At 39.1% G+C, this 27,112-nt stretch overlaps 2 protein-coding genes across 3 annotated transcripts in view; one reads left to right on the top strand and one right to left on the bottom strand.

The window, feature by feature from the left end:
• Window positions 1-3,177: 3,177 nt before the first annotated feature.
• On the bottom strand, window positions 3,178-17,606 carry znf330 (zinc finger protein 330). Of its 2 annotated transcripts, none has more exons than XM_053501561.1 (10): window positions 17,515-17,606; window positions 15,391-15,550; window positions 15,266-15,285; window positions 15,035-15,105; window positions 14,204-14,280; window positions 10,342-10,468; window positions 10,115-10,219; window positions 9,965-10,011; window positions 3,830-3,947; window positions 3,178-3,675 (listed from the first exon to the last, which is right to left on the bottom strand). In XM_053501561.1, the coding sequence occupies exons 2-10, from the start codon at window positions 15,508-15,510 to the stop codon at window positions 3,398-3,400; spliced, it is 963 nt and encodes a 320-aa protein (XP_053357536.1). In that variant the 5' UTR covers window positions 15,511-15,550; window positions 17,515-17,606; the 3' UTR covers window positions 3,178-3,397. The 2 variants fall into 2 exon arrangements, with proteins under 2 accessions (XP_053357536.1, XP_053357537.1); XM_053501562.1 differs by having other exon boundaries at window positions 17,506-17,564.
• Window positions 17,607-19,672: 2,066 nt separating this feature from the next.
• rnf150a (ring finger protein 150a) overlaps window positions 19,673-27,112 on the top strand; it is a 28,768-nt gene continuing 21,328 nt past the window's right edge. The window contains exon 1 of the mRNA XM_053501560.1: window positions 19,673-20,285. Within this exon, the coding sequence (XP_053357535.1) occupies window positions 19,820-20,285 (466 nt within the window). The 5' untranslated portion in view covers window positions 19,673-19,819. The remainder of the gene's footprint in view (window positions 20,286-27,112) is intronic.

Raw genomic sequence — 27,112 nt, 5'->3', positions numbered from 1 at the left:
CCATCTAGTTCAGGACACACATGGGGAAGACTGCTGATAGTTGTTCAGAAGATGGTCAATGACATCCTGCACAAGGAAGCCATGCTGAATGGTGTATATATAAACCCTGGCTAGAAACAAAAAAGGTTGTGCACTACAATTTGATTCAGTCACCTTTAGCTTTGATCAGCGCACACACTGTGGTGTCCGGTGAGTATGAAAATGATTCCTCATGCTTCCTCCCAGAGCCACTCTTTCACAGTCCTGGAATCCGGTCGTAACATCATGGCAAAGAAAACCTCCATAGATGTGATAACCTGCCGATTCAGCAAATTCAGGTGGTCAGCTGACGTTTATGACATTTTATTGCCACATAACGTTGCTGAGTCTAGACCTGAACTGAAGCAACCCCAGATTATGACACTGTCTCCAGAGGCTTGAACACTGGGTGATCAATGATACAATGATGGGAGCATCGCTTCATGTGTTTCCCTTCTCACCCTGACACGACCTTGCTCTGGAATAGGGTTAATCTGGACTCACCAGGTCACATGACCTTATTATGACTTTATTATGATCCACTTTATGTTCCCAATCTGAAGAGTTCTCATAACAGTGTGTCTGTGTGGAAATGCTCTTTCTTTCGCTATTAAACAAAGCTCTGTTTTAATTTAATTTTAATCTTTTTACCATGTGACTTTAGTTGATTTATTTATGTTCTTTGCCGGCCACATGTCTTGCACAAAGTTGCTATTCTTCCACGTTTTAATAATTTAACAGATATGTCATCAAAGCTTAATCCAGTTCCAGTAACCTTAAAGACCCCCCCCCCCCCCCGTGCTTGATTGCAGCCCAATAATTTCACCCTTATGCCTTCTTTTTAGCCAGGCAGAGTACCTGAGCCTCGAGTGTGGCACGTGTCACGTGTCTTTATTTGCTGTGTTATCTCTGCAGGATTGCACCATGTACTTTTACTCATCGCTTCTACACCATCTAGCCCGTGTTTTTCAATAAAAAGACCAGACCCCTTTCTTTGTCCCTACTATATGATCTACTTCTCGTTTGTTTTACTTTCCTGAGGTCAGATTCCCTCTGGACACTGAAACAATCCTGACAGAGTTAAGAACACAGTTCATGCAGCAACTTGACCCATGATGACAAGTTTGTTCCAACTACTTCACTTTCACTTTAGGCAGGAAGGGCTGCCACCTCCGTCCACTGCCACTCGTCCAGCGTGTTTGGTGGACCCAGGACAAAGTCTCCGGAGTTTAGAATGCTTAAGAGTTTATTGTAATACAAACAGCTGCCAAAGCGGGAACGTAAAGCTTGCTTGAACGACCCTGAATCATTGACGTGACTTGCCTGCCTGGTTTAAAGTCTGCACCTTTCATCCAACTCTAGCTGAGGAAAGTCCATATGGGCTTAATTTATTTGCGACATTGAGGTCAAACACATGTGCTTACTAAATATTTCATTATGAACCCGTTTTTCTCATTTGCAGATTTAACATATCCAGTCCTTTGGACAAGGAGCATATTTAGAAACATAACTTTTTATACCTCCTCTTCCCAAGGTTATTCTCAGGCTGTACCTAATTCAATGATATTGATTATTCATTCATTCATTGGAAAAAAAGCACCACGTACTGTACATCTGTAGACGCTGTATTTGGAAGGTCTTGATATACACATAACAAGATGCCATCCAGACACAGCAAGGTCTTGCGTAAGGAAAAATGAAAGTGTGCAAGTTGGAGCATGTTTTTGAACTTATTTAGATATTTAGATGGTATCCCTTGAGCCACTTTAAACAGGAGTAGACAGAGTTTACCTCATTTGATGTGGCGGCTTACACATCTTACTTATGTGTGTGTGTGCGCGCGCACAGGAGAAACCTGTAAAACCACACAATAACGCTATAAGCCCAGAGGGCCGAATAACAACCCAGAGCTGGTAATTTGTGGTAGGCAATGTTACATCTATCTTTTCAGGTTAATAAATTAAGAATAGACTGGGTGCGCTGATGTGATCTGGCAACATGCACAACTTTAAAAATAGCCTGGAATCTTGAAATCAGTTTTTTTTTTTTTTTTAACAAAAATAAATTGATCATAAATTACACTCATTTTAAAACAAGACTATTTTTAGGTTCTGTAGGACTATTTGTTTGAGAGTTGTGAATTAGCAGTAAAGTATAATTCGTCCAGAAAGAGTCCTGCTATATTCAATTAATAGATGCCACCATGCAGTTATTTATTCACACGTGTTGTATATTTTTATGCATCCCCAAAAATATGATGCATCCCTGGCATCATATACAAAGCATGTTTCGCTTGAAAAAGAACTATCTCCTGGCAGGTCTGTTTCTGCCCACCATTCCTTCCTTCTCTGCAGCTGATTCAGAATGCAGCTTCGCGGGTTGTTTACAATTTGCATCTACCTTTAGGCATTTGGCAGACACTATTATCCAGAGCGACTGGACGACAAAAGTGCTGGAGTGGGGTTACTCAAACGTAACTTAAAGATTGCCAGTGACTCGGCTGTACGGACAACTAGAGGAAATTTATTCCACTACCTAGGAGACAGGATAGAAAAAAGTCTAGACGCATGTCTTCCTCGAAGCTCGGAGATGGTGGTAGAAGTTAAGCAATGCTGGAGGATCGGAGGAAACATGGGGGAATGATTAGAGCCAAGAGGTCAGGGGGTACTGGGCTGTTTTTAGCTCGGTAAGCATCAGCGGTTTTTATTCGATGCCAATTTAAATTTGGCCAGCTCCAGGAAGTGGTGTGGTGTAAGAGAATTTGGAAAGGTTAAAAATAAGACTTCTCCAGCACACACATTAAAAACTATACCAAAGACAAAACATGTCTTAAAGCTATGACTATTTTTTCTTATTTATTTTAGCCATGTGAATAGACTAAAGATAAAGATTAAAATGATCAGTGTTTGCTTACACTTCTTACCTAATTTTTTATGTAACTGTCCTTAATTTGAACAGCTCAAAAGTGCTCAATGAAAAACGTGCTTAAATGAAAATGATTTCTAAACAAAGACGGCAAAAAAAAAAAAAACTACCAGTTTCTCTAATTTTTGCACACAAAGTTATATAACTTTTATGTTGATATTGGTCACCATGGATGGATTGTTATTTTCACCAAGTTGTGATTATAGTTGTCAAGGAAAACTTAAACACTACATACTCAGCATGATGTGCTTTTATTTCCACCAAGAAATGCCATGTAAAACCACTTAAAGGTGCCAGAACTTCAGTGCTTAACAACAGCCCACTTGTTCCAACCTTCACAACTCCCTTTTGAATCCGGTACACAAACGTGATGACAGTTTAAGTAGGGAAGCAGCTTTAATAACAGAACTGTAATAGCTGTGAATTCATTAATCCAATTTAAACCTAAATGTCCTCATTTGTCTTCACTTGCTGAGCTTACTCCGAGCTTCAGGTTGTTCAGTGAATCCACTGCCTCATCTTCATCGTCTTCATCTTCCTCCTCCTCATCATCGTCATCCTCCTCCTCATCATCCTCATATTCGTAATCGTCATCTTCCCCAACGTCGTCCTCGTCCTGATCCGCGGCTCCTCCAGAAGCGATGTTTTTCCAGTAGGAATCGTATCCAGACGCTCCGTAATCGTAGCTGTCATCGTCAGCGCCGCTTTGCCTGCCAAACTTATGAGTCCGAGCTGAAAGCAAAAGCAAATTAAGAGAGGGCTTGGGAATCAAATTCCTGCGGTAGCTTTGTGCCATTAAACACAAGGATTTTGTAATACAATTGTTTTGTTTGTTTTTAATGATATTATGAGTTAACAGCAGGAGTGGTAGAGCTGTAGGACTCACTGGACATGCTGAGGTCTTTAGTCTCCTGCGTTTGGTGGCCGCACTTAGGACACGGAGGCGCCTTGCCCTTCTCCTGCTTAAACACTTTGCTCCGAGCGTGCTCGTCACAAAAGCAGGCCTTTTAGGAAAGAAAAAAGCAAGACACATTACTGGAATCCTGAAATGCTCTGAGTGTTGCACAGCGGTTTATCGATTACATCTCTGCAGAGGCAACAAGCAAGTAAAGCAGGAATCGGTCTGTTTATTTCAAAAGCCCTGTGAGGAACTGGAATGAAATTACTTAAGGACTTTTTTATTTCTAAAAAAGGAACGAAAAGTTTTTGGGAAAATGTGATAAGAACTGCTGCTGAAAACTTGACCTTAAACACAAATATAATTCAAGTCTTTTTTTTTAAGATTTAATTAAAGTTTAAACAGGGAGTTTGAACATTAAAAATTAACTGTTTTAAAAGGTGGAAATTTTCAAAGGGGTATAAAGTCTAAATAAGTTTAAATGTTTAATTTGTTTTTAGTAGTTTAGAGTTTGAACGTTTATCAAAGTAGTTTAAACGTTTTTTTTATTTTTTTTTTTATGCAAGACTATAATAAGCAACCAAAAAAAAAACTGCTTCAGCTTTGGTTAAAAAAAATAAAATAATAAAAAAACTACAAAGGCTGATAATGTGTTTACAGTATACCATTTCCTGCAAAGCTGAAATATGCACATCTGTGATTTCCGATCTGATTAAAGATGTTCATCATGCTCTATCTTGCATTTACCATCACTGAACCTCCATGGCCAAAGAACAGAGCGGTAATTCATTTGTGTTTTGTCACTATGGCTTGCAGATTTGTTTGCAATGAACCAAGCGTTAACAACCCTGTCAGATTTCACAAAAGCTGATTTTAAGCTCGTCCTATATAACATTTCAGGAGTGTTTAAGGATCTCAGTCCTCCATTGCTTGCAAGTATTGTAGATGTAGCATGAAGACGATGATGTATGAAAGACAGACAAAATAAGTTCATGTGATAAAGACACGAACACTACAGAAATCATAGGTTGTTTTTCTATCCAGGATTTAAAAGGCCCAGATCTTTATCACAGGTCACAAAATTCCATTGTGCAACAGCCCTCAGACAATTTTTTCTGTATCTTACTCCTCTTCTAAACACACCATTTCAGTGTCTTTATCAATGAGCTACTCCTGAGTCACGTCTCTTCGGAGAACAGAGAGGGGATCCTCTTATGAGACAACATACTAGGGGGGAAATCGAATTGGGTTGTTTAAACCATGGCAAATACGAAAACAGAAAAGGACAAAAATGAGAGAATGCGTTATGTTTGTACACGAACGAAAAAAGATGTTAAAAACCCTCTACTTACAAATAATAAAAATTAAAAAAGGAAACTATTCTATTCTCTACACCTGTAAAATGCTAATTTGTTGACATGTATTTATCACACAGTAGTGTTCACAAGTCTTGAGCCACTGCTCATTTCCTTATATAAAATAGACTTAAATGATGTAGTTTAAATTAAAGAAATAGGAACAAATGTTTTTTTAAACAGTAAATCGCTTGTTTATGCAACAACCTCAGCAGTACACTCATCACCGGCCTGATCACCTGTCATTATCTGCAACTGTTTCTCACTGGTTCATGCCTTAACTTAGATGTTTTTCATGCCTGAATGATTCATAGGTCACTGTGCCACTTTACAAACCAAACATTCCTGTAAAACGAGTCGAGTTCATCGACTGAAAATAGAGAGAGACTCCTTTAGGAAGCCTGGAGAAGTATTCCTCAAGAGTACATTAAAAATACATAAAAGTCTGGAGCTTTGTAAGCAAAATATGAAAAAAAAGAATTTTGCACAATACTGTACAGTAAAACCTCGGATTGCGAGTAACATGACTTGTGAGTGTTCCGCATGACGAGCAAAGATTTTTAATAAACTTCGACTTGGAAAACGAACAAGTCTTGGTTTACGAGAACTGAACCAACGTTTTTTCTTTTTGTTGCGCTGCGGAATTGTGGGTAATCGTCTCCCCTGCTCGGTCTTAGTGCTGTATCTGTATTGTTTACTATAACACTGTGTCCTTGAGTGTGTGTGTAAAACATATTTTGTGTCTGTATGTGGTGTGTGTACAGCGCGCGTGTACTTTTTATTATAACACAAGTGCGTGCGCGTGTAAAGCAAAAGCAAGTCTCATTAGAGAGGTTAAAGATCCATTTTCTCCCTCTCTGTCTCCTTCTCGCCTTTACAACCCCCCACCCCCTCTCGACTTCAGACACACACACATACACACACTGCTCTGTCGTGATTCTTTTCAAAAGGAAAGTGCAATTTTATTTGTTTGTTTGTTTTACTTTACAGCAGTGATTCCGTTAGTATGCGCTTACACGAGTGTCATTAACAATGTTCCTTGCTAATGTTTCCGACAAAACAGTCTTTTTGTTAATGTGTGTGTGCGTGTTTGTGTAAAATTCAAATAAGATAGGAGGAAGGTTTACTATGTAAGTTGAGAAGGGGGAGACGGGAGGGGCTGATTCCTCCTGTCCTCTTACTTTAGATTCACACACACACACACACACACACACACACACACACACACACACACACACTTATCTGTCTGCAGGTTAATTATAATTTTTTTTTTTTTTTTTTTTAGGGCTGTGAAACGAAAAATAATTTATTTATTTTTTAATTTTTTTCTATGGGAAAATTCGCTTTGGTTTACAAGGTTCCACTATATATTCCACACTTACCAATTCAATATCAACTGTTTAAAAGAGATTATTGTGTATTTTGGATAAATGCTTCCATGGAGTTAGAAAGTGATCCCAAACTTTCAAGTGTATACAGTACAGGCCAAAAGTTTGGACACCCTTTCTCATCTATCTGTTAATGTGTTTTCTTTATTTTCAGGACCATTTACATTGGTAGATTCTCATGGAAGGCATCAAAACTATAAATAAACACATGTGGAGTTATTTACTTAACAAAAAAAAAGGTCTCCACAGTCACCGGACCTGAACCCAATCGAGATGGTTTGGGGTGAGCTGGACCGCAGAGTGAAGGCAAAGGGGCCAACAAGTGCTAAAGACCTTTGGGAACTCCTTCAAGACTGTTGGAAACCATTTCAGGTGACTATCACTTGAAGCTCATCAAGAGAATGCCAAGAGTGTGCAAAGCAGTAATCAGAGCAAAGGGTGGCTATTTTGAAGAAACTAGAAAATAAAACATGTTTTCAGTTATTTCACCTTTTTTTGTTAGGTACATACCTCTACGTGTTCATTCATAGTTTTAATGCCTTCAGTGAGAATCTACCAATGTAAATGGTCATGAAAATAAAGAAAACATATTGAATGAGTGAAGGTGTGTCCAAACATTTGGCCTGTACTGTACATCACACTACTTTTCTTCTCCTGAAGTGTGTACACATTTCTTTGGCTGACTCTATATGTATAAGATTCTCTCTACACATTTTATCACAGGTTTGTTTCGGCAAGTCCGTTAAGGCACAAACTTGGTAATTCAATTGATTAAAAACAGACTTACTACAGCCTTACATCACTGTCTCAGAATTATACAAAAAGGCCAATGGAAAAACCAGGTTTCCCTCTTTAAGTCCTGATTTATTCTCCACAAATTACCAAAGATATCATGAAGGTTATCTAGCCAAGTAGACTCAGTACTCACTTAACCCTGGCACTGCATCAGAGAGAAAGAAGAAAAGGGAGTAATGAAAGAACACTGATGGTAATAAAATTGGTATAAAACCAGAGGCCAATTAGCAGCCTATACACACACACACCAACATTGAGATCCCTCAATGAAGTCATACTGCAAAACAATAAAAATCTAACTGGAATCCATGGACATGCTGAGTTCATTCACAATGACCTACTTACTCAAACAGCAATTTATTAATTTATTTATTTTTCTTATTTAACAGTGGAAGAAAACACTTTTAGAAAATTGGTTGAGTGCTTGCCAATACTGTTTTAGCAAAATCCAAGCAACTCGGCCAAAAAAGAGTGGACTCATGCCAAACATCTAATTCCTCCTTTTAAGCCATTTTTATATATCTGATGCAAGCATGAGCAACCTAAGAGTGCAGTGGTTAGTCAAATTAATAATGCTCTGAGTTACTAGTCAGAAGTTTAAGGGTTCAAGCCAAAGCAACCTCCAAAGCTAAAGAATCTGTCTCACTGTGTCTGCTCCTGGAGAGCCATGTTGTGCCTGGATCTACGCTCCAACCCCAGCTTCCTATATATATATTTTTTGCATAACCCAAAAATTGTGTGAGCCTGGAGCTCATCCCAGGAGACTTGAAGAACGAGGCAGGGCACAAGTTCAGTGGTCATGATGCAACGATAAGAAAGAGACTGGGTTGCACAAATGGTATCCATGGAAGAGTTGTAATGTGGAACAGTAAGGCTCGTCTCACATTTGCCAAAAACATCCTACTTATCCTCCCAAAAGAACAACACACACACACATCTGGCATAAAACTAACACAGTGCTTCATAATAAGAACATCATACCAACGGGACCTGGACAACTTTCCATAATTAAGGGAACTATGAATTCTGTGGGCCAAAATTCCTCCACAGTGATATGAAAGACTCACGGCCAATCAAACGCTTGACTGCAGTTGTTGCCGCAAAAAAGGGACACAACCAGATGTTAGGTTTAGGGGCAATTACTTTTTCACATACGGCCAAGGCAGATTTGAACAGCCAACCCCGAAAAGCCAGACATTGGTGATCATGAAACAAAGCATTTAACTGTTTGGACGGAGTGATTAATGCCTGTGCAGTGCCATGAGTCACGCTTTCAATTATTCATTGAAGATGACGCATAAGATCGGCAGCAGGACTCTGTTTAGATGTTATGTTTAGGTAGAAATGGGTAAACTTAATGAAAGAAAAAAAAAAGGAGCATTGCAAAGGAGAGGGCGGTGTAGATGTACTGTCTAGATAAACATCAAAATATCAGCCAAAAATCTTCAACTCGTCCTTAAAGCAGGATGATGAGTGAAAGTACTAATACGGCTGGTTTTGCAAGGAGGAATGAGGTACAAAGAAAAAAAAAGGCTGTAAAAAAAACATATACAGAGATTTTGAAGCAAGTGTAAGCTATTAAAAGTCAATCCCACTGTATAGTAACACTGTGTGTGTGTGTGTGTGTGTGTGTGTGTGTATAGACTTCTGACAAATTATCATCTCATATTGTAAATCCAATCTGAAATAAATCAGTCTCTGGGCTTTTATTTATTAAATGACCTTTTACGGAAATGAAGCAGGAACTATAAAACTGTAATACACGGTACTATTAAACGTCGCTGTATTTGATGATTTAAGCCTTTTGGTCTCAAGTGTACGATTGCTGTGGCTCATTTCCTCCTCACTCTGTACCAACACAACACTCTGAGCCCCTATCTGACTGAACATTCCTTGTCAACATCTGCATGTTTTACCGATTACCAAACTGCCTACTTTCCCTTTCGATTTTCTGTAGGGTTTTTTTTTCCCCTTGAAATGTTTAATGTTAATGTCAAACGCTACAACACAAGTAAAGCTTTCCTTTCCAATCTGAAACCACCAATCAGAGATCCAGTTTTGCTTCCAGACTGAGGGGTTTTCCAGTAAATGGACAACTTACCTTTATCTTGGACTGGAAAAACAAGTCTCTGTTGGCTAATAAAAGAATCGGTTAATTTTGTGCTAGGACTATTACACACTGATATTATTCTACCTTGGAGTTGTCAGTACTGCATACCAGGCTGATCTGTTTGTGTTATCTGAAAACCCTGATGGGCAAGGAGTGAGTGAGCGGTTTCACAAAGTTCCCGAGAAGTGAGTTTGAGAAGAAATGTGCCATTCAGCAGCAATAAAATTTTATCTCTCACTGTAAAGGGATAAACATTATTCATATTCATAATTAACCCACGGTTCGCTAAATTCTGTTGTGATCATGTTGTTTTCTTTTCGCATTCCAGAGGGGTTTCAATGACAACTAAAAATGAATGCTGGACTTGAGCCACAAACCATTTTGAAACGTAACCCTGAAGCAACGAAACCGTCAAGATCTGCTGTTCACAGATACGATATTTAATTCGAAGTCTAAACCACAAGGGCATCCTCACCTTACATCTGAGACACGAGTGCTGGCCAAGCCGGTTGCACGAAACACCTAAAAAAAAAAAAAAATAAATAACAGTGTTTAAGACCGTGACCTTTCACCCAGAAGAAGGTAAATTAAGAAAGCCATGCAATCATGTTTAAAAGAGACTCACATTTAAAAGTCTCTGCCTCCAGGACCTGGCAGCTGGCCTGATGCTCGAACTGATCGTCCTCGCACAGGAAGTTGTGACAGAACGAGCAGCGGAAGATGCGGCCTCCTGGAGCACAGGACGCCACAAAGACACAACATTCTTTTATACTTTACTGAGCGATTCACCTGTATCTATTTATTTATTTATTTATTTATTCCTTCATTATTGAGAGTTGAGATTTATACTACCGTGCTCCCACACGCTACGGTCGCATTCGATGCAGTCTGCATCGGACAGAGGACAGGAACAGGCGTGCGTGCTCAGACACTTCCTTCCATGGCACACCCAGGCCTCGCAGAAGTCACAGATCGCTCCCTAGCGGAAACAGCATGGAAGAATAACACTTAATTATTCAAGAGCCCTGTAGTGTCTTCAGTGCTCCAGGTCATATTTAAAAGGTGTTTTCGTTTTTTTTTTTTTTTTTTTAAAGTCTGTCTTGAATCAATACCGACGTGCGATTATGGTACGTCTTGGTCGTTATCGGTTTTTCTGCTCTGCAACACAAAGGGTGAGATTGAAGGAGCACCTGGAATGCGGGTACAACATAAACGGAGCCAAATTCAACAAACCTGGAACTAGCCGTATCCCTTCCAAGGAAAGAAAAGCGATAAACACGTAACATTAAAAAAATACCTGCTTTAATAATTCAGTTCAACTTCAGCTGAACCTTGAAACAAATTTTTACACGGAACATGGATTTTAAATTGCAGGTGACCAACTTCACAGTCAATAGTCCCACCTCGCAGAGCAGAAGCATTTTCAACGTCCAACGTCCAGCTGTGACGTACTTACAATAAGAAAAGTTGGAGCCGGATCGTTAAGGAGTACTGATTGTCGATAGTTAAATCCAGGCATGAGAGAACTGAAGCCGTTATAAAAGCCACAGCTGCTGTACTGTAATGTTTTTTTTTCACGATATCATAATATTTTCATCAGAATTGAGTGATTCCATTTTTTCCTCCTCTAACTGATCTGCAAAAAAACATTGCAACTGACTACAAGTTTGTCTTTTTTCATCCAAGTGTTTCTAAAAATGACAGACGAGTGCAAAACCAAATAACAAAACCGAAAAGAATTAACATACAGAATTAACTAACAATTTTGAATGAAATTTTTTAACGCTGATTTTGAGTGGCAGATGTTTCATTCAATCAGAATAATTCAGGTTAGAATTTCATTCCCAAACTACATCCAACTTTTTCGGTTTGTTGATTCTCATCGATGATTGGACGAGACATCCGTCACTCATAATATAAAGGAAGTACTGCAGCCCCACGATAATTGAAATACCACAATGCTGCAGTACCTCTTGTATGTCTTGAGTGACAGATGCCTCGTCCAATCAGTGGTAAAGATTTAATTTGCAAACTATCCCTACCTTTTCCAGTTTGACAGAATTGTTGTGTTTTCTGTTTTGTAAATTTTTCTTCTGTTTTGTAAATTTGTTTTCGAATTTGTTACAATGACACCTCGGATTGCGAGTAACACGGTTTGCGAGTGTTCCACAAAACGAGCAAAGATTTTAAGTAAATTTTGACTTGGAAAATGAGCATTTTTATGGTAGTATCATGTATCACGCATGCGCTTCCTGTTTTGATGCCGAGCGTCATGTGATTACAACTGAGTCAATGTTTTTTTCTCTTTCTTGCGCTGTGAAATTGTGGGTAATCATCTCCCCTGCTGGATCTTAGTGCTTGTCTCTTACTGGTATAATCAACATCCGTGCACGTGTGTAATGTTTACTGTGACTACGTGTGTGTGTGAAACATATTTTTTTTGTGTCTGTATGCGTGTGTACAGCGCACGTGTACTGTTTCTTATAACACGTGTGCGCGTGTACAGCAAAAGAAAATCTCATTAGAGAGGTTAAAGATCCATTTTCTCCCTCTCTGTCATTATGTGTACACTGCTCTGTCATGATTCTTCCAAAGGTGAAGTGCAGGTTCATTGTTTATTTGTTTGACTTTACAGCAGTGATTCCGTTAGTATGCGCTCACACAAAACAGTCTTTACGTTAATGTCTGTGTGTGTGCTTGTGTGAAGTTTACTGTGTAGAAGTAGGGAGGGGCTGAAAGTAGGAGTCTCCTATTGTTTTCGCTTCACACACGAACACACACACAGCGTCTGCGCGCACAAATGTAAACACTTATCTGTCAGGATTTATTTTTTACTTTTTTTTATTTCTTATGGGACAATTTGCTTTGGTCTACAAGTATTTTGGAATACGAGCCCACTTCCAGAATGAATTATGCTCGTAATCCAAGGTTCCACTGTATTTTGTTTTATTTTGTTTTTTAATTTGTTATTTTTTAGGTTTTGTTATTATGTTTTTGAATTTTTTTTTTTTGTTTAAGGATTTTTTTTTTTTTTTTTTTTCCGGTTTTGTTTTTTCGGTTTTCCTCCTGGTCTCGGTTTTGTTATGATGTTTTGCACTTATTTTACCACAAGTTTTATCTTCAATTTTCACATCACATATTTTTATAATCTTCCAAGAGCATGTTGTGTGTATGTGTGTGTGTGTGTGTGTGTGTGTGTGTGTGTGTAATCTAGAGGCTCGTAGCTCAGACTTTATGTTGATCTCCTGCCAGACTGTTTCACCCGTGGCGTTCGAGTTAAACCGGGACTTTTGAGTTGCTACACTAGTGCACTTATCCCAGTGTTTCACTAGTGTGAGGGTGCTTGAGTTTTTTTTTTTTTTTCGGTTTCGTTATGATGTTTTGCACTTCTCGGCCACCATAGTTTCTTGAACCCAGAAGGTTGGGATTGTAAATGAAACAGTAAAAGAACAGTTTTCTGGCATGTCTGTAATTATTATTTTTTTTCTACACAATTAAACCATTGAATGCACATTTTGGTGACTGAATGGTGATTCCATGTGAGTATAGATGAGTAAAGATCGGAGAAACAACAGAAATCGAGAAAGGGTTTTCATTATATTCTTATGTTTGTGTAACACTGGAGACCCGTAAAAATGTCCAAAACAAACTGAAGAGTAAATTCTGAGTAACAGGTCATCTTTAAAGCAATCCAGAGTTTCTCATTTAAATGCTTAAAGGCCAAAGATTCAGTGTTTCCCACATGTGTGTATGTGTGTTTGGGTGTTTCAAAGGGGTAATCCTCCTGTTTGTTTGTTAACGGTCTGCAAATATACTTTGGTGGCCGTCTATATATTTTGGCGCCCAGTCCAGATACAAAACCTCTGCAGGTCTATTAAACGGTGTATTATGATATCTTTGCCCCCTGGTCAGTCACTCAACAGAAAGACTGTCTGTATCCGGGAGTCTAAAAAGCTCTGCCCTCTCACTCTCTGACGTGTTAATCACAGCAGCATTCGCCAACAATGAGCAGCTGTGTGATGGATTCATTCTTCCCAGGCCGGGGAGGACACTTAATACCATGTAATGAATCCAACTAATTGCATTTTTTTAAACAGCTGCATGTGTGTCACACACACAAACACACACCGAAGAAAGCAGCATGCACCCTTTTATTTATCGCCTAAGTGATCTCACAGATGGCCATGATTGCGTAGTGTTGCTGTGATTGACAGGAAATACAGAGTAGAGTAAACACCCGGCCCAATCCCCAGTGCCCTGGAGCTGGGGCATCGTCTGGATTCGAACTGAATCTTTTAAACTGTAAAACATGCAGCAGTCTTTGAGCTGCGGGTCATCGTGGAGTGTTCTGTGGTTAGTGTGGTAAGAACTTTTGTCACGTTGCTCAACTTGAATGCAGGGAATAACTCCTTCCTGTTACTTCTCCTCTTCTGCTAAACGATTAAAGAGTTTCGTTTCTAGGGAACTGTACGTTTTTCCCCCCAGTGACCTTATTTCCCTGGCATCGTTCCTTGAAAGTTTAGACACTTCCAAGACCCTGTTTAAGGGGACATTGTTTAAGGTGGTTTAAGGTCACCGAATTAAAGTCTAAAAAAAATTTTTTTTTAGATTCTCAGAATGATTAAACTTGGCGAAGCATGAATAAGCACACTAATGTGAGAGATAAAGATAGTGTAAGTGAGTGTGTGTGTGTGTGTGTGTGTGTGTTGCTCACCACCATGCCCATGCCGGTGCTGTGGACACCGGGGTGTTTGATCACACAGTCTGAAGACTTCATGCACTTTGTTTTACCTTTTAAAAGAACAACAACAAAGGGATAAAGATAAAGAATAAAACACTGTTATGATGTCAGAGCAGTTTACAAAAAAAATATGTACATGAATAACGAAAAACACTTCAAATGATGCCTTCTGTAACGTGATATCTCTAGTGATAAATCACTAATTTCTAAGTAAATTAGAGGAATTGTACATGATATAACATTAACTATTATAAAAGAATGAGAAACAATAAGATAAAAGTTCTGTTGCTTTTTCAAAAAAAAAATTGGTGTTTAACCTCAAAGAAACCACAGATATCCTGGAGTTAAATCAAAAACAAAAAAGGAAGAAACAAACAAACAAACAAAAAAAATCCTTAAGAGTAAGCACAAAGAACCCTCAGAAAAATGAACGACAGAAACCTTGTGAAAAAAAAAGAAAAGGGGGAAAAAAGCGAAGAGTAAAAAAAATATATATATATATATATATATATATATATATATATATATATAAAATATAAAAAAGACCTAAAAAGGGATAATATTTAATCACATATTTTCTGTTCTATTTTTATGTCACATATTTTTATAATCTTCCAAGAGCTTGTGTGTGTGTGTGTGTGTGTGTGTGTAAAATCCAGAGACCAAGTTCAGACTTTATGTTGATCTTCTGCCAGACTGTTTCACACATGGCGTTCGAGTTAAACTGGGACTTTTGGGGTGCTACACTAGTGCACTTATCCCAGTGTTTCACTAGTGTGAGGGTGGAAGGTGAAGAGAACGTACCGCACTGAGCGCACATGGGGAGCTTCTGCACCGATGAGCAGAAGTAACAGAACGCCCGGTTCTTCTGTCGTCTAACGCAGAGAGGAGACAAAAGACAAGAAAAGGAGAAACACAGCAGCAGGTTAGGACAGGAGAAAGGAAAAACAAAACAAACCAAAAAAACAAAACACACACGGAGACCATGGCGACACTCTTGCATTGAAAACACAGAAGAAATCTCCCGCAGCTCACCTCAGACACTTATCACAGTCCTGAGAAAGGAGATAGAAGAAACATGTGAGAAGAGATTTCACTGTGAAACATTTATCTGGTAAACATATTAGAGACTTAGAAACAAAAAGACACTCAGATCGAACCATGGACATGTTGCATGGGTGCTTCGCCACATCAACTTGCTCTCTGTTGGCTCGGTTCTGTTTCTCCCGCTCCTTTCGGCTTTCAGCCTTCTTGCGAGCTCCGGTCTTCTTCTTCGGCATCGTGGAGTCGAGAGAGAGAGAGACTGGGTCTAATACGCAACTGCAGAGAGAGAGAGAGAACACAATAAAACACCCCAGGCAATATTAAAGTACACTGGTTTATCATGTACAACCACACACACACACACACACACACACCTGTTTACTGAATTTACTTGTTTTCTTTTTATGCCTAGTTAAATTTCCATTTCCAAATTTCTTTTATTCTGGTGTCCTTATAGCTCCGAAGCACTTAGTCATATCTTCTTCTTTTTTGTGGTGTTTGGAGAAAGAAATTCATTGTTTTTATCCTGAGAAGGAATTTATGGCAGCAAAATACCTTTTTCTAAATCCATTTTTCATATTAGTTTTACATATAAATCTTTGTAATCATTTTGTAAGTATTTTGTGCATTTGTTTTAATTATGCTGAGGGTTTTGTTTGGCAGTGAAGTATTTCTCTTTTTCCTTAATTGTTTTTATCTTTATTTATTTATTTATTTATATTTACTCGCTGGTTGTGAATATCTTTTTGGGGGGATTGAAAGTTTTTCATCCTGAGAATTTATGGTGGCAAAATCCCCTTTTTACCTTACATTCCTTTTTTTTTTTCTGGTCCTGAGATTTTTTTAATAAATTAATAAATCCCATTTAATGATTTTTCATTATTTTTTATTCAGAACTTTTAGCAGTAAATCACCTTCACTCTCTCTTCTGGTGTGATAAAGTCGGTTTTATCCTGAGGTAATTTTTCCAGTCAAACCTAGTTTGACACATCCTAGATTATTATTATTATTATTATTATTGTTACTTTTTTAAGCAAAATTCTTTTTTAAGTTTAAATTCTATTCTTTTTTTTTTATTTACAGGTTTTTGCGGCTTGTAGGGACATTACGGTCGTTATTGTGTCTTCCGCATGCTTTGTGTATTTACGGTAAACTGTCGTGATGATCAGTTCTGTTGAGTGACGTGTATAACCACGCCAACTTCGAGATGGAAAAGCTCTATATTCATCCAAAAAAAAAAAAGCGCGAGACGCGGTGACGTCATGAGCAGTTTCGCGCTGGATCGCTTCACTTTTAATCAACATCTTGATTTCATTATGGTGAAGATTTAACTTCAGGCAAATACCGAAGGACCGCTGGTGGTGTTATGCGCTAAAATGCCCCCTGCCGTGGACTGCCCCCCTACATAATCGCTATCAAATATTGTATTAGACCATAAAGTTATAGGTTATTGGTTTACAAATTATCTGAGACAATAAAATAAAATAAAATAAAATAAGCAATATAAAAATATATATGTTGTATATAAAAAATATAAATATTATTTCTTTTTCATATACTGTACAACATGTATACTTTTAAATTGTTTATTTTATAATACAATTATTTTCGTCTATTTTTTTTTATCATAAACAATATTTATTTTTATTATATGTAAATGTTTATTTGCATATTCATGACAAAGCCCTGAAGAATAAATGTGCCACAAAATAAAGATTATACAAGAATTTGTATTAATGGTCTTAAAGGCTGTCACGTGCCTAGGGTTTATTATTATAGTAATATCATATTTGATAATAATAAACCTATGAATTTATGTCCTAATGCGTGATGATGTGACAGAATCTGACTGGACAGACGGACAGACATTTTTTTCTGAGACTGGTTTCGGTTCCGACAACGTATGAAACATAACGTGCAGACAAAACCTTTATTTTAATTATATAGATAAATATTCTCTTTATCTCTCTCACACACACAGGGCATTTTTACCTGACAGACCATATACTCAGATATTACAGATTTTAGCATCTATAGTTTTATAAAAGTCACTGTATCATCGCTTTCTACAATAAACAGAAAGCGACGCAGTAAAGTGAGTTTCCGTTACAGACTTTCTGCACTCTGTTATTACACAGCAACAACAATATTACTACTAATAAAAATAGTAATTACAATGATAATAGTAATAACCACAATAATAATACTCATTTAAAGAAAATAAAACCCACCACACTAACCTGGCCCACCTCACGGCTGGTTCAGACCGGAAGTTTCGTCTTACTATCTTCCGGTCCGCCTTCCATATCGGCCCGTACAGAACACTGACGCTAATATCAGTTCCGGCCTGTGCATATAGCAAAATGTTGTCTTAATTAAATTTAACATTTATACATATTTATTTAAATTATTTATCATGATAAATAAATCTACTAAAACCATAAAACCCCTATTTTATACAACTAAATTTGATACAAATTATAGACAATTACTATCGTGCAATAGCAAATCAGACCTCTTACACAGCACATATTCTATTTAATGTTTATGAGACGTTTATAAATTATACATTTTCCACCAATTTAAATATAGACATATAATATTTATAATTTCTGGAATATTTTAATCCGAGTTACTAGACGTGATTATCGACTCGCGTCGTTGCTCCGGAGGTTGCCATGGTATCACAAAACCCCTCCGTATGCCAACCCCCTGAACGCTAGCCGCCATTGTTAGCTTCTGCAACACGTCAACTCGTCCGACATATTGGAAAGGTCCAGAGCCAAGTACATGGAACTAATTAACCTGAGAGATAATTAGTTATAGTTGGTGTAGTCTAGAGTGTAAAATGATCTTTACAGCATTTTGCTTTTTACACATTGAGTCATACATGATATACACAAAGAAACATATATTGTAATATGAAATTAAGCCATTTTAAAGATTTTTTCTTTAACAAAAAAAAAACAGTTAACAATACAGTAATGTATATACAGTAATATATAACCAGATAGTGACAATCATAAATCAATATAAAAGCTGTCAGTCTTGAGCAAGCCGTCTAATTATAGTTATATTTTAATTCACATTCAAGGTCAAGTCAGGGTTTTATGGTATTATATGAACTTACCCATGCTTCTATCTCTTACATCTCGCTTTGTTCCACACACACACACACACACACACACACACACACACAACATGCAATTTAGAAGCGCTAATTTATCTAATCTACTATACAAACCAGAGTACAAGGAGTACAAACCCACCAAGCACGGGAAGAAGATGTAAACTCCATGCACACAGACCTTGAGGTAGGAATCAAACCAGGAACCTGGAGGTGCAAGGCGACAGTACTAACCACTAAGCCACCACACTGACACGTCTATACATAATAAGAATTTTTATTTATTTAATATGTACAGTTATTCAATGTTGTGTACTTACTGTGTATAGTGTCTTGTCTGAAATAAATGTACAGTGTTTTATGTTGGTCTGTGCTCTAAATACCACCAAAAGACAGAATTCAACTCCTTGTGTGTGTGTGTGTGTGTGTGTGTGTGTGTGTGTGTGTGTGTGTGTGTGTGTGAATATACTTAGCAAATAAAACCTGATTCTTATGAATCTCTCTAAAACCGATGATTGCTTGTTTGAAGACACACAACACTGGAGACAATATTTTCTGTTAAATGAAGAGATGTGCTTCTGATTACTGCAACCTTCTTTCAATCAGCCAAAATATGGTATAGGTGCTAAAAAAAAAAAAAAAAGTCTCTCACATTAGTGAAAAAGTAAATTTTCAGATAAGATCATATAACACTATTTTTCATATTTAATGTTTCTTTTTCTCTGATCCATGCTTTATTTTACATATATGCATTTATACTTTTATTGAATAAAAGAAAACATATTTGCTAAATACAATTTCATGCCCTTTAGTGTCCTTTTTTTTTTTTTTTTTTTTAAATAACTTTAGTTCAAATCTTTCAATGATCTTAATTGTCATTCAGATTAAATTTGGCCAATTTAGATTTTACATGAAAAGACTTAAAAATAAGTGTATTATTCTAAAATGCAAAATTGTTAAGACATTGCAACATGAATTTGACATGGTCACAGACACTACAGAGTTTGCTTACCAAAAAAAAAAAAAAAACAATTTAAACAACAATTTTTACAGATCAAAACACATACAATCTTGGACACATACAATTTTTTTTTTGTATTATATGTATAAGATTTAAAAAATAACATAAAATCAGCCCACTGGTCCTGTGTCTTGGTGAGTTGACCTGACCAATATGGCGGCGCTGTAATACGCGTTAGTCCGGCCGAGTGCATTCTGCGTGATAATTACCTACCTGGCAACCACCAGCTGTAGTTCAGTCATAACAACAGTGCGGGCCGCCGAGCGGCTCAGCGGTTTTCTGTCCCCAGCTGTTTTGTACCAGTCGCTCCCCGGCGGATTATCCGTCTCTGTGCTCCGCGCTGGAGGCTTTTAGCGGACCTGAGCTGGGGGAGTGACCGGGCTGGAGCGCGCTAACCATGCCCGTGTGTGTGAGTAAAGCGTGCCGGAGTCTGGCTCTCTCCACCTGGCTGCTGTCCTTCTGCTTCGTGCACTTGCTGTGTCTGGACTTCACAGTGGCGGAGAAGGAGGAGTGGTACACCGCGTTCATCAACATCAGCTACCGGGACCCGGGCACCGCCGAGCCCCGCACCGAGAAGACCGAGAGCGGCCGCTACGGAGAGCACTCGCCCAAGAGGGAGGCCCGGGGCCCGGTGTTCATCCCGCTGCCCGGACACGACCGGCAGGCCTGCGACCCCGGGACCCGCTTCACCCAGCCAGGGGCCCCCGGGACCCCCGGGACATCCGGGGCCTGGATCGCCCTGATAGCCAAGGGCAACTGCACCTACAGGGACAAGATCAAACACGCAGCCAGCCTCAACGCCTCCGCCGTGGTCATCTACAACCTGGGGTCGGGCAACGACACCATCACCATGCCTCACCCAGGTGGGTCTTTATCTAATGCCACCATCACCATGCCTCACCCAGGTGGGTCTTTATCTAATGACACCATCACCATGTCTTTATCTAATGCCACCATCACCATGTCTTTATCTAATGCCACCATCACTGTGTCTCACCCGGGTGGGTCTTTATCTAATGACACCATCACCATGTCTTTGTCTAATGTCACCATTACCGTGTCTCACCCAGGTGGGTCTTTATCTAATGACACCATCACCATGTCTTTATCTAACGACACCATCACCATGTCTCACCCAGGTGGGTCTTTATCTAATGACACCATCACCATGTCTTTATCTAACGACACCATCACCATGTCTCACCCAGGTGGGTCTTTATCTAATGACACCATCACCATGCCTCACCCAGGTGGGTCTTTATCTAACGACACCATCACCATGTCTTTGTCTAATGTCACCATTACCGTGTCTCACCCGGGTGAGTGTTCATTTAATGCCACCATCACCATGTCATTATCTAATGCTACCATCACCATGTCTCATCCGGATGGGCATCTATCTAATGCCACCATTACCATGTATATCAAATGCTACCATCACCTTGCTTTACTTGGGTGGGTGTTTATCTTATGCCGCCATCACTGTGTCTCACTCGGGTGAGTGTTCATTTAATGCCACTATCACCATGTCTTTATCTAATGCCAACATCACCATGTATTTATCTAATGCCACCATCACCATGCCTCACCCAGGTGGGTGTCTATCCAATGCCACCATCACTGTGTCTTTATCTAATGTCACCATCACTGTGTCTCACTTGGCTGAGTTTTCATTTAATCCCACCATCACCATGTCTTTATCTAATGCCACCATCACCGTGTTTTTATCTTATGCCACCATCACCATGCCTCACCCAGGTGGGTCTTTATCTAATGCCACCATTATCATGCCTCACCCAGGTGGGTGTCTATCCAATGCCATCATCACTGTTTCTTCATCTAATGCCAAGATCACCGTGTCTCACCCGGGTGAGTGTTAATTTAATGCCACCATCACCATGTCATTATCTAATGCTACCATCACCATTTATATATCCAATGCTACCATCACCTTGCTTTTCTTGGGTGGGTGTTTATTTAATGCCACCATCACCATGTCTTTATCTAATGCCACCATCATCGTGTCTCACCCGGGTGGTTCTTTATCCAATGCCACCATCACTTTGTCTTTATCTTATGCCGCCATCACTGTGTCTTTAACTTATGCTACCATTACCATGCCTCACCCAGGTGGGTCTTTATCTAATGCCACCATCACCATCACCATGTATATATCCAATGCTACCATCACCTTGCTTGACTTGGGTGGGTGTTTATCTAATGCCAACATCACCATGTTTTTATCTAATGCTACCATTACCGTGTCTCACACAGGTGGGTGTCTATCAAACACAGTCTGTCTTTTACAGTCTTTTTGTCACAGTGTGTGGTTTTACAGACAGTCTGCATTTTTTCCAGTCTGTCTATCGTCGTTGTTGTTGTTAGTTTTTGACTTTTCCTGTCAAGGGGTTGCCACAGCAGACCATCCGATCCGTACAACAATTTTGCACAGGTTTTTACACTGGATGCCCTTCCTATGTTATCTGGCCTTTGGACTGGCACTGCATCCGGCACAGTGCCTGGGGTTTAAGCACTGAGTGTTACCTGAACCCGGCCCTTCTGCATGACAGACGTGAAACCTACCACCACAGCCTGTCCACTGTCACAGTGCGTGGTGCATTCACATAGTACAACAATCCTATTAGTGCTGCAGCATCAGATACACTTGTACTAGCAGCACACACACACACACACTCCACTTAAAAATGTACACAACTCCGATGATGTATGCTTAGGAGAGTTCCACTCATTAATCATACATAAAAAACCAAAAGGGCAGTAACTGCAGACTGTAGAGTTTATAGTCATCTGGGTCGGGCTGAATGTCTCTTAGCCAGGAAAATGTTTCATCCTGAAGATTCTTTACTTGTATGTTTTTTCTTGTCTAACCTCTACTGAATAGTGATAAATTCTCTGGCATTCCCACCGCATGCATGATTCACACTGGATGATTCTCACACGACTTTAAGTTCAGTTAGAAAGTTTTCTGAGATCTCGAACCCAGAAGCTGTGCTGTCACGCGCTCTCACAGAGACAGAGCTTCACTCCGTGACTGGATGACACCGGGCTGATGGGTGACCTAATGAGTCCAGCCCTGCTTAGTGCTCTCCTCCCTCATCATTTCCTCTCTTCTGATGCAATCTTGAGTCGTGGCCTGTACAACTACTGTATGAGCCAAAGTGATGTTTGTTGCCTGGACAGGGTGTGTAAAGTTCATGTCCAAAAACATAACCGCTATCGAGAATCCGTTATCTGCCATGTATTATCTCAGTGTCTGAAAAAATCCCTAGTCACACTAGTCCCTAAAAAAAAGTCCTTAGTAAAAGGCCACACCGTTTAGCATGTTCAATCAATCAGTTTCTTTCTAGGTTGTTTTTTTTATTTACTATGTTAAGCTAGCTAGCTAGTTACATGTTGTCATTTAGTTTGTTAAATTAGCTAACTGCTTATATTTGGGAATTTAGTTATATAAATAAATACAATGAATAAATTATATATAGATATAAATTGTATATAAATATAAATTATCTTCATTTCTTTATATATAGCTAGATAGTTAAAAAATATAAGTTAAAAAAAAGTAACTAGCTGGCTGATTTAACAAGCATAACTAGCTCGCTATAAATTACAAATATAACTAAGTAGCTAATTTAACAGTATTAATAATAATAATAATAACTAGATAATTTAACTAACCAAATAATAAAACATAAATAGCCGAGATAAATGGTTTAATTTAACAATGTCAGTTAAATATCTTTTGGATATTTAATTTAAGAATCTGATCTACAAAATGTAGCTGTCTTAAACTTAAATCCATGTACGGTTTTAAATTTGGTTAAGGGTTAATAAAAGCACCTCATTGTGTGTAAATCAGCTGGCCGCTGCCCCCCCCCCACCCAAAAAAAACAAAAAAAGAAAAACAAATGTGTATTTAAAAAGGAAAAGTACAGTATCATAGTGTTTGATTTCTAATAAGCTCTTTGAAGGTCCAGTTGCATACGTAAGTAAAAAGTATGTTTATTTTTCCTTTAATAAAATTACTAAGCTTAGAGAACAACAGTACTTTAATATAAGTAAGTAAATGAATATAATTCTATTCCATAATAATTCATACCTACTGTAAGTGCAGTAACAGCATCGTTACTCAAGTATTTTAAACCTCTGCATGAAACTGAACAACCTGGTTGGAGATTTTAACTTGTGCAACGGTTTAGCAAATAAAATCTATGATTTTTGTCCTAACCAGGTCCGACTCTTAATACTCTTGATGCGATTGGTTATGTTGCTTGAACTGTTGACATGCGCATGTTGTCACTGTGGTATCAGGGTTTTGTGGTTAAGATTAAAAAAAAAAAAAGTTTGAGGCACAACAGCATGTCATGCAGAGACAGGGTTTTTTCTTTTTCATTCCACTTTTAATGCTTTATGGCACAGAAAAGAATTATACCCCGCATGACTAGCTCTGATTAGGATGATGCGTAGGTTAGATTGAGAATATCGTGTCAAAACATATTGATTCTTTTCTTTTAATAGATTTTTAAAGTGTAAGTGATGAGCGATCTGTATGTCCCTCGCCGATCTTTAAGTAATGGTTGCCAGGTGCACTACATCTGCGTATACCAGAGCGCACGTCAATGCTTACATCAATGCTTACATCTGATTGGACAGAATTGTGCATTATTTTTGTTTAACATGCAGTGGTTCCAGCTGCCACATGAACCATGAGTTAATATTAATGTTCTCGTTATAATGTGTTGTTATAGTAACAGCTCATATACAGGGACCTTTAAAACGAGGATTCAGTGAGTGATGGAGTCAGTCAGAGAGTCAGTGAATGGAAGACTCAGGCAGCGAGTCAGTCAATAAGTGAATAAGTAAGTCACTCAGTCAGGGAGTCAGTCAGTGAATGAGTGAGGGTGTGTGTGGCGGGGGCCTCTTTGAGTCAGTCAGTGAGTCAGTGAATAAGTGATCAAGTCACTCAGACAGACAGTGAATAAGGGAATGTCAGAGAGTCAGTCAATAAGTGAATATCACTCAGTGAGTCACTCAGTTAGAGAGTCGGTCAGTAAATGAGAGAGTCCGTGGGTAGGGCCGGCAGTGAGTCAGTCAATAAGTGAACGAGCAAGTCAGTCTGGGAGTCAGTGAATGAGTAAGTCAGACATTTAGTGAGTGAGAGAGTCAGTGCGTGAATGAGAGAGTCAGTGAATGAGTGAGTGAATTAAAGAGTCGGTCAGTGAATGAGAGAGTCAATAAGTGAACGAGAGAGTCAGTCTGAGAGTCAGTGAATGAGTAAGTCAGACATTTAGTGAGTGAGAGAGTCAGTGCGTGATTCAGGCAGAGAGTCAGTTTGTCAGTGAAGGGGGGGTGAGTCAGTCAGCGAGTGAATGAGTGAGTGAATGAGAGAGTCAGTGAATCAGTGAGTGAGTGAATAAAAGAGTCAGTAAGTGAATGAGTAAGTGAATGAGAGTCAGTGAGTGAGTGAGTGAGTGAATGAGAGTCAGTCAGTAAACGGGTGAGTGAATAGGTGGGTGAGTGAATGGATAAATGACTGAATGAGTGAGTGAGTAAGTGGATGAATTACTAAATGGATGAGTGGGTGAATGAGTGAGTCAGTGAGGGAATGAGTAAGTCAGTCAGTGAGTGAATGAGTGAGTGAACGAGAGAGTCATTGAGTAAATGGGTGAGTAAATGAGAGTCAGTCAGTGAACGGGTGAGTGAATGGGTGGGTGAGTGAATGGATAAATGACTGAATGAATGAGTGAGTGAATGAGTAAGTCAGTGAGGGAATGAATAAATCAGTCAGTGAGTGACGAGAGGGTGAACGGGTGAATGACTGAATAAATAAGTGAGTGAATGAGTGAGTGAATGAGTAAGTGAACGAGAGAGTCAGTCTGAGAGTCAGTGAATGAGTAAGTCAGACATTTAGTGAGTGAGAGAGTCAGTGCGTGATTCAGGCAGAGAGTCAGTTGGTCAGTGAAGGGGGGGGTGAGTCAGTCAGCGAGTGAATGAGTGAGTGATTGAGAGAGTCAGTGAATCAGTGAGTGATTGAATAATAGAGTCAATGAGTGAATGAGTAAGTGAATGAGAGTCAGTGAGTGAGTGAGTGAGTGAATGAGAGTCAGTCAGTGAACGGGTGAGTGAATAGGTGGGTGAGTGAATGGATAAATGACTGAATGAATAAATGAGTAAGTGGATGAATGACTAAATGGATGAGTGGGTGAATGAGTGAGTCAGTGAGGGAATGAGTAAGTCAGTCAGTGAGTAAATGGATGAGTAAATGAGAGTCAGTCAGTGAACGGGTGAGTGAATGGGTGGGTGAGTGAATGGATAAATGACTGAATGAATGAGTGAGTGAATGAGAGAGTCAGTCAGTGAGTGAACGAGAGAGTGAACGGGTGAATGGCTGAACGAATAAGTAATCAGTGAGTGAATGAGTGAATAAGTGAGTGAATGAGAGAATCAGTGAGGAAATGAGTGAATGAGAGAGTCAGCCAGAGAGCCGGTGAATGAGTGAGTCTAAATAGTCAGTAAGTGAGCGAGTGAGTCACTGTGAGTTAATTAATGAATTGTGAGTGAGTCAGTGAGTCATTTTATATGACGTGAGGGAATCCACAGACCTGACTCTGACTCTGACTCTAAACCCGGATTGTTCCTGATGCCTCCACGTGCAGTTTTTCTGACTTTACAACCACAGCGAGCGATTCACACTCGACAGAAACCGTGGGTCGAACTGTTCTGGTCCTACATCCGTTGTGTATTATAACTTTATTTTCAGCTTCAGGTGGGTTTAACGGGACGGAACCCCGGAGTGAGCCGTGTAGCATCTGCGCTAACTTTATCAGATTTGTTCGAGCTCTCACTCTGTCATTATATCGGCTGTGTGTTCGACGTTAGAATAAGAGCTAAGAGCAAATCCGTTTCTTCTCCTGAGGAGCGATGGGAGCTGTGTGGGGATGATGGAACTGACTGTAACTCGCTTAACCACTACAAACACACACACACACACACACACACACACACACACATGTAGAACTCTAGTACTGGGTGTGTGAAACATTAGTTGTTTCAAGTGTGAAGAAAAAGAGAAAGTGCCAAAATCACTGTTCCTGCCTCTCCCACAATGCACTGCTTTCTCTCTGTGTGTGTGTGTGTGTGTGTGTGTGTGTGTGTGTGTGTGTGTGTGTGTGTGATGATAAACAGGCCCAGCATCCTGCCAGCCTGTTCTTCATGATCATGATTAATCCTGCTCTCTTCTCATCCTCCATCCTTTCTTTCTCTGTTTCTCTTTGGCTCGTTTTAGTTTTGCAGGTTTTTTCCTGGACGTCACTGTGATGTTCTGGCTTCTCCCATAATCTCATCTTCTCTCCTTCATTCTCTCAGTTCTTCTTCACTCAAATGTTCTCTTTCTAAACCTTCTTCATCTTTCAGTTTTCTTTCATCTTTTGATATCGTCTTTGCTCAGATCTTCTGTTCTCTTCTTATCTTGCTTTTCTAGATGAATCGCTTCTTATCTTGCTTTTTATCTTGTGTCTCGCCTCTCTTCTTTTTTTTCCCCCTTGTCCCTTCTTATCACTTCTGTTCCTTTTTCTCTTCTCACCTTCTTCTTCTTTTCTCATCTCATATCCTCTTTTCTCTTTGTCTTTTTTCTCCCATCTCTTCTTTTCTCAGCTTATCATTTCTCTTTTAG

This window comes from Clarias gariepinus, chromosome 8, assembly GCF_024256425.1.
Source record: "Clarias gariepinus isolate MV-2021 ecotype Netherlands chromosome 8, CGAR_prim_01v2, whole genome shotgun sequence".
Classification (NCBI taxonomy): Eukaryota; Metazoa; Chordata; class Actinopteri; order Siluriformes; family Clariidae; genus Clarias; species Clarias gariepinus.
The sequence above is the reverse complement of the archived record's forward strand: the minus strand, read 5'-3'. Positions and strand labels throughout refer to the sequence as shown.

Coding starts and splice junctions, on each gene's coding strand:
- znf330 (XM_053501561.1), bottom strand. CDS start 15,510: ATGCCGAAGAAGAAGACCGGAGCTCGCAAGAAGGCTGAAAGCCGAAAG. Junction 15,286..15,390: donor ACCCATGCAACATGTCCATG/GTTCGATCTGAG, acceptor CTCCTTTCTCAG/GACTGTGATAAGTGTCTGAG. Junction 10,012..10,114: donor GGAGGCAGAGACTTTTAAAT/GTGAGTCTCTTT, acceptor TTTTTTTTTTAG/GTGTTTCGTGCAACCGGCTT.